The sequence below is a fragment of the Dendrobium catenatum genome, unplaced genomic scaffold (assembly GCF_001605985.2).
Source record: "Dendrobium catenatum unplaced genomic scaffold, ASM160598v2 fragScaff_scaffold_1617, whole genome shotgun sequence".
Taxonomy (NCBI): domain Eukaryota; kingdom Viridiplantae; phylum Streptophyta; class Magnoliopsida; order Asparagales; family Orchidaceae; genus Dendrobium; species Dendrobium catenatum.
In genome coordinates this window covers 2,927,548-2,935,792 of record NW_021320079.1, presented here as the reverse complement: position 1 = coordinate 2,935,792, position 8,245 = coordinate 2,927,548, and the positions used below count along the sequence as shown (strand labels likewise).

The window sequence follows — 8,245 nt, the reverse complement described above, 5'->3', positions numbered from 1 at the left end:
TCAAATACTAAGGCAAACGTATTTAACGTGAAAGATCTTTTTAATTATACGCTCTCAGTTTATTGAATTCATAATCATTTAGAGTCTATTTGGGACAGCTTTCTCAATGCTCTACTTTTCATATATAATTATAATTTCATTTATCTGTTATTTTCTTGCTGCTTTCACGTTATTTTTAAAAATTTTCTGAGATAAGAAGCCACTTTTTACAACTGGAGTCGCTAATGCGTGAAAACTTTAAGTATACAGTTGTTCGATTTTCTTGAAAAGAATATATTTATAATATATATTCACATCAACTTTTAAAAAAAAACTACTTTCCCCATAACAACTTCATAATCAGCTTTAGGGCATCTCCAACCGATAACTTAATTCATTTTTCACGGCAAAGTAATGCAAAACTCCAAAATGGTGTGGTGATGTTCCAATCGAACGCCATTTTAGGTGTTTCTAGGAAGGTAACGATCGCTCTCCCTTTCGCGCATTTTTCCGGTTGAGAGCAGAAAATGGCATGAGTGAACAGTGCGACGCCAATATTGACGTCGCACTGTTCACCTGCAATGAAATGGCGGAAATTTTCGCGTTCGGTTGGAGCGAAGGAAGGACTCCATACGCTCGTTTAGCGTTCGGTTGGAGATGACCTTACAAAACATGGCAGCTTCCCAAAAAAACCGTAGTCTTTTGCTTAAATAAGAAGAAATCATGCAAAATGCTTATGATTTGTAAACTATGTATTGATGTATTAAGAAAAAAAAAAAGATCTTACTATTATACATTTAATCATTTTATTGAAGGGAAAAAATAAACTATCTGTAAAAGTAATTAGGAGCAAACTCATCATTAATTGTTTCCAAATTAAAGACCATATATGTTTCTTGCATGTTCCTTCATAATCTGAGCTCCAAATCTAGTTCTTGCGACTCGTCATAATCTGAGACTTGGCTTAATGATCCTGCCAAATAGCTGTGCTGCTGATGAATTCTTCGCTGCAGCACTGAATCCTGCCAAAGAAATCATATATATACATAAACCTTCATATGGAAAAGAAAAATAGTTCCATCAGCAAAACCTTTTAATTTGAGATGCACTCAATTTATTTATTAAAATTGTGGTATAATATTAAACTTTAGGCTTTTTTTTTAAATAAGCGAACATTTGTTTTAATCATATTTTGGATTATGAAGGGATAAATAGTTTTAAAAATAAGTATGACTTTTGATGAAATGATACAAACTTTTAACCATAATTATTATAGTAATATGATTAATAGGTATTTTTACTCATTATTAAAAAAAAAGTTTACACATAATATGGATCCCAATAATGCAAATTATGAAAATGATCATAGAACAAAACTCTTCTGTGATTGTTAAGATTTTAATTTTTTGTTTTTTTGTACTATAAAGTTATTTTAAAAAACAGTAAGAGAATCATTCCAAACGAAGCTTAAATATATGAGCATCACTAAAACCATTGCAGAATGCTCACAAAGATTGTTTGAGTGACTTTTGAGAGTGTATTTTATGAACCACAATACTCTGTTTTCTATTGCAATAATTTTTAGGTAACCTTTAAAAATTGATTAAGGCACTTATAATGCTATATATGGTGCTTGTTGCCATGGACATTTCATGTGAGAGAAATAATGAAGATTAGGTTGGATTTGAAAAATAATGGCTAGTTTTAAAAGTGGAAATTGGCAAGATTCTTGCCTTTTGCTCACATTGCCCTAATTTTGCATGAGCATTCAACCAATGAATAATGTTTCAAGCTTTACCCCTTCTTGAAGGAATAAGATAAGATTCCTTAGCCTAATGCATGAGATCTTTTTGGCCTTAATGCTAGCAATCTGACTCCAATATGCATATAAGAATAGAGTCTCTGATGAGAGAAGCATAAATGATCAATATTATTACGGTTTCATTTGGGATAACTTTTTTGTTGGTTCTTAAAGCAGCTTTCTAGTACAATGGAAAATTTTTGTACTAAAAAGTTGCTTTGAGAAGTAATAAGAAAGCCGTCCCAAATGAAGCCTATGACAATCACAACTATTTATTTAGAGAATATCGATAAATCACTCAACAATACCTTTATTAATGCTTGTAAGGGGTGTAAATAAGTGGAACGAGATCAAGTGTTGATCAACTAAACAATCTATGCTCAAGTCGAATATGACCGAAAGATGCCTTGTCTAACTTGTCAAATAAATGTTTTTATAGAAACTAGTTGAGCACGAGTTAGTTCACAACCCAAAAGTATTAGAGAAGAAAACTCGATCCCCTCTTCAATGTCAAAATTGAAGACAAATTAACCACCCCTAAAGCCTTTAGTAGAGTAGGTTATAAAAATACGAAGACTTGATTAATTTAAGCCACTTATCCAATTTTTCTATGGTTTTCTTTTGCAAAAGGTCTCCATATGTTTAGACCACTGTAGATGTACCATCACATCTCCTTAAAAAAACTACATAGGACTTCTTTAATTTACCTTCGCAAATTATGGACGAATTTGATTGCAATTACTTCATGAAATTCTAAGCATTAGTTGATATATACAAGCTAGTTAATTCTATTCTTACCTCCATGAGTGCTGGGTGAGTTACAGCCTGAAGATGATTATCTATCTGTGGGATTCTACTAGTGATCTCATGATCTTGTGCTGAAAACCTAGCAAATAAACAAAGCATGAGATAGTTTATCAAAGTTTGGTAAACAAATACAAGCATGTATATATTTAGGCTTCGTTTGATAAGCTTTCTTATTGCTTTATAAAGCTGCTTTTAGTAAAAAATCTATTGAAAGCAAAAAAAAGTTGTGGTCTCAAGCTATTCCAAACAAAATCTTAATCTTAATCTAAAAATTTACCTAGCTTGAGTATACTCTATGTCTCCAAATCTCTTATCTACACTGACTAGATTGTCTCCACATCCCATCTGAAACTTCATCATTAGAACATTAGAAAATAAAATAAAATAAAAGCAAAAAAAAGTTATCTTCCTTCATAATACGCTCTTATAAACTATTTTATGTAAGATAAGATCAATATATAACAGTGATGCTTCATGCTCCAGTCTTCCTTCTCACGTACCATGAAATTCGGATGAACGCTTAAAACTGAACTTGATGATGCACCATTAAACGGGGATGAAGAGGAAGAAGACAATGGAAAGGTTAAAGGTATTTTCATGTCCTCCTCCTGTTAAAGAACATGATGGAGATATATAAAACTACTAGATATCAAACGTATATATATACATATATGGTGCAGATCATTAAAGATCCATCATGAACAGAGATAAGATAAGAGATTTATACAAACCATGGTTAGATTACTATGAAAGGGATGATGAAGCAATTGGAGATTATAACTGGCCATCATCTGACTCTGAATTCTAATCTTTTCAAGTTGAGCCACTCCAAGTCCTCTTTGAGGTTGCCTCAGCGCCTTTTCTACGCTATTCTTCTTCTTTTTCTTTGAAGAAGAGCTAGGTGATCTTCCACTTCCTAGACCAAAGTCTCCATGTTGATTACTCTCCATCTCTTGATCACTAGCTCTATCAAACTTGGAAGTAACTATTACACTATGGCCATGGAAGGAGGGAGGGAGAGAGAGAGAGAGGGAGGGAGGGAGAGAGAGAGAGAGAGAGAGAGAGAGAGAGAGAGAGAGAGAGAGGTGGGGGACAAGCTTGCAAGTGAAATTGATAGATAACCACGACAGGTTTAAAGGGCTGCCCCTTAAAGAAATTATTGCCTTGCTGGATGCTTGCATGATTACAGTTTATTTGAAAGAGATATTAGTTATTTTAATGTACAGTGCCTGGGTGTTTAAATTCTGTACATATAATCAGATACCAATAATATTTGAAGAACTTTTTTTAAGATATGATATATCACAGGTGGGGACTACTTTAATTTCCCTTGGTTTACATATGCTCTTTTACCAACAGAGGGAATTAAAGAAACATGCCATTTTTTGTGAAAACAGAAAGGCATTTATATGAAAAGACACTACCTTTTTTTGTTCAATATAAAATACAATTTAATTCTTTTATTTTTCATAAGATAAAGGCTTCAATTGGGGAGAAATTATTCTGTGCGAAGACCGGAGTCTGAAAACCAACTAGATTATGCCACGTCAACGTTACCGAGTGTTACCGAGTAATACCAAGCCTCGGTACCAAGCACAAGGGTGACTTGGTACATTCTGGTTTGTCTCCGGACGGCGTCCGGCGTCTAGACTGAATAATTAATCCATAATTTTTTTACTACTTTTTAAAGCAGCTTTATACTATAAAATTTTTATTTTTTTACTAAAAAGTCAAGGCCTGACAATTGTGTTTGGTCACATGATAGGGCGAAAATTATTATGAGCGGTCACTGGACGTCGTCTGAAGGCCATTTAAGATGTGCCATATCATCCAATACACATGGGTACACAATGATGATACATAGTGTATTGCTGATGTGACACGTCCTGATTAGCCTATGGATAATGTCCGATAACCGCACGTAATAATTTTGCCCTATCAAGTGAACGACTAGAATTGTCGGGCCTCGAGTACTAATAATATCCTTATTGATTATCATCAACTAATACCTGATCACATTGTCCAGGTCGCACATCCTCTCTTCCTATATATCAACTTACCATATATGTGAAAATTTCAAATGATCTTAAGATATATTTTTTTTATCTAAAATCGAATATTTTAACATATGAATATTTTAACATATAATATATCAAAAATATTTCAAACTAACATTAAGATCACTCATTTAATTAGATGAGATAATAAAATATTTCTTAACGTAAGTGTTCACACCACGGCCACTAGTTGTGGCACATGCTACGTATGCATACGTTTCAACTGCTTATTTATGGAAAATGAATGGTTTCTAATTGCTACTTGCAACATAATTTATATACAATAAGATAAGGTGTAAATGTGAATAATATAAATGAGCTTAAATTTAATATTTTTATTTAATTGATAAATACTCTTTTTTTTATTTTTTTTGTTAAAACTTTAAGAAGGGCCTATGTGTTAATTAAAAAAATTATTTACAAATCTTTAAGGGATCACATGCTCTCTACAGCCAAAAAAGTATGTCCACATCCAAAATAAAGCCTAATGAGCCAATGATCCTACATATTTACAAGAAGCAAATGAAAAAAGATTAGGGAGGCTAGAAGCCAAAAAATAGCTCAAATATTTGATAAGTGCATACTCACACATGTTTATGAAGGTAGCTAGTAGGTATCTAATACGTACGAGTTTAACTAGGAGGTTTGCTAGATCAAAGTGGCAGTTGTAGCCCTATAAAGCAGTAGGAAACAATAACCTGGCCTATGGGCAAATGATCACTCTCCTATGCAAATAACACAACATGTAGACTTACCAAGGGAGATTAGAGTATTAGACCATCGGTGCAATTGTCCTGGACTCACCCAAACAAGTTTACAACAGGAGGATCTCTCACTTGAATAGAACCTAGTCACTTGCAACAGTTGTATATAATCAACACTACGCCCCTATCGCAGACGTTCTTGATCAAGCTTGATGGAACACACACCTTAGAAGCTCATGACCATGATTTCATTGATTGGACTTATCCCTAGTTCATAACCACTTCCACCCAGGTATTGCATAAAATTTCAGCGACTCACGTTGTATTCTTAGAGATTTGTCTTCATAGACTTGTCCTACATGTTAGATTCCAAAGAGTACTCTCCCAAGCAACTCACCCTCAAAGACTTTACAAAGGCATTAGCAGGAGAGAAGGGGCCAAATTATATATGTGTTAACTTGCACATCATCCAACTTATCCATAAATATGTGTTTCAGTCTGTATTGGTCATATTATGTAACATTTTCTGTAGGCCCCTAAAACTTATTAAGAAAAAAGTATAGAGACATATCTTAGACTTTATATCGATTTCATGCCATTGAGATCGAGTATTTATAAACATTATAGCTCTTCACTAACTTTCAATACTCGCTAATTTTTTTCTTAATTCTCTAGCTTTAATCCGCCAAGAACCTATTAGTAAGGTCAAACATAACCTACATATAAATTTAAATCCAACAACTTTTAAACATAATAACAAAAATAAACATTATACATAAGCATCAAATTTTTATAAAGCCAAATCTAAAAATGTTAGTTTTTTTGGACTTCTGAGTCAATAAAGTCAAACTCACACATACATCACATATACAAAATTCAAATAGAAGATCCCTTGGGCTTTGTTCGGGATGGCTTTCTTAATATTTTTTAAAACAGCTTTATAGTACAAAAATTTCTCGTTCAAGAAATTTTTGTACTAGAAACTGCTTTAGAAAACAATAAAAAAAACTATCATACACAAAATCTTAGTTGAAAGCAAAATCTCCCAACTAACAAATCAATATGAGAAGCATAAAAATATTAGTTTTTCACTTTTCTCAATATGTTTGCTAAAAAAAATTAAATTAAGACCTAAGAAAAAAAAAGAGAGGAAGAAGACCTAAACAATTATCAGCCAAATAAAGTAATAAACTACCAGAGTATCAGTGCATTTTCACGTGGCCCTTCCCAGTCCTTCGTGTGAATAAAATCATGAGCGTGTTAAAGCTCGAAAAGGCCATTTATAACTACTACATAAATTATAGTATTGCATCAAGTCAAATAATGTACGTGCGGACAAGTGGGATGTCACACGTGTTGGAAGATTCATCAATTTTTTTTTTTAATATTGTGTAATAAATTATAAAATATTTAATTAAAATTTATGATTTTAATGTTTTTTTTTTGTTTCAAATAGTAGGCATTGATTCTTTCACATATTATTCAAGTTTGTTCATTTATTTTTTTATTGAGTTCTTTATTAATTTCTTATCTTTTTCAAGCTAAAGATAAGATTTACTTGAGGCTAACTGATTGTAGCTTCATTTGGTACAACTTATTGCTTTCTAAAATAAATTTTTAGTGTAAAAATTATTAATTTAAGAAAAATTTCAACTAAAAAATTATTTTAGAAAGCATTAAGAAAACTGTCCCAAATGAAGCCTACATATTTGATGGTAATAATTTATACAATATAACATAATTATTATACATTAATTAAGTGCACTTATTTGTTTATAGTCCTACTTTTCGCCTTTAAATCCTTTTGTGTGGTTCCGCTTTTCGCAATTGGAATCTACTTCGAATCAGCACTGAAAATCTTGGTCTCCTGGTTCGATGCTACACTTAGACTTTGTTTGGGATGGCTTTGCTACTGCTTTTTAAATCCGCTTTTTAGTAGAAAAATTAAAATTTCTGTACTAAAAAGTTGTTTTAAGAAGCAGTAAGAATGCCGTCCCAAACGAACCCTTAGGCTACCATGTGAGAAAATTGAATAAACAAATTTAAGTATGTGCAATCAAATCAATAATGATTTAATAAATTATTGTGATTAAAAGTTAATTATTTTATTATGTTCTTTAAAATTTATATGATATTGTTATAAATATGAGCAATTTAATGATATGTCTATAAATATGTTTAATGTTTCATATGACATTGTTGGAACCCTTAAATCACCCAAAATTCTAAGGGTCATATTTTTTGATTGCGCATTTTTTAACCCATAATTCCTTATAAGAAATTTTTTTGAACTTCAACATTGTCACAATTATCTTCCTCCTATTGAGATCAAGAAAAAACAATGTGAGAGGGATACAAAAGGTTATTAGTAGTGGGAGTTGATGTGGTAATTAATAGGTCACAAATTTATAAAAAAAGGAATATCATATGGAATATTATCTAAAATTAACAAGGAAAGGAGAAATATATGTCCTTTCTAGAGATAAAAGGGGAGATCCATTAGTGATGATGATATGAGGGATATATTACTTGATCAGAGATGAAAAGTATTTGATTATCTACCATGTTGAAAGAAGCGCCGAAATCTAAAACTCAAGATGTACTAAAGTGAGAAATTGCAATTGAATACAAGGAGAAATTTACTTTAAAGATAGATGTAGCTACCTAGGAGTGGTATAATAAGCAATTAATGACATTATTCTCAAGTGAGATAAACCATTCCAAAATAAAGGTCAATATAATTAATTGGGGGTAGTGGTGGTGACATACTAAGATACTAGAGGATAACTTGTTCTTCTTTCTAGAATGAGGGTAGGCTGATTAGTACTATGAAAGTGCTTACAAGGTGGAAAGGAATTTCAACCATAATCAACTCCAAAATTGTGACCACCATAAGC

General features: G+C 32.1%; 1 protein-coding gene across 1 annotated transcript; it reads right to left on the bottom strand.

The window, feature by feature from the left end:
- Nucleotides 1-801: 801 nt before the first annotated feature.
- Nucleotides 802-3,571, bottom strand: LOC110113041 (protein SPEAR3-like). Its single transcript, XM_028701006.1, has 5 exons — nucleotides 3,319-3,571; nucleotides 3,088-3,195; nucleotides 2,865-2,932; nucleotides 2,579-2,666; nucleotides 802-1,001 (listed from the first exon to the last, which is right to left on the bottom strand). The coding sequence occupies exons 1-5, from the start codon at nucleotides 3,535-3,537 to the stop codon at nucleotides 888-890; spliced, it is 597 nt and encodes a 198-aa protein (XP_028556839.1). The 5' UTR covers nucleotides 3,538-3,571; the 3' UTR covers nucleotides 802-887.
- Between the last annotated feature and the right edge of the window lie 4,674 nt (nucleotides 3,572-8,245).

Bases quoted from the DNA above. Each gene is read 5' to 3' on its own strand.
- LOC110113041 (XM_028701006.1), bottom strand. From the start codon at position 3,537: ATGGAGAGTAATCAACATGGAGACTTTGGTCTAGGAAGTGGAAGATCA. The intron at 2,933-3,087 runs GTACGTGAGAAG...ATGAAGTTTCAG, and splicing joins GCGTTCATCCGAATTTCATG to ATGGGATGTGGAGACAATCT. The intron at 1,002-2,578 runs GTAAGAATAGAA...TTTCTTTGGCAG, and splicing joins CTCACCCAGCACTCATGGAG to GATTCAGTGCTGCAGCGAAG.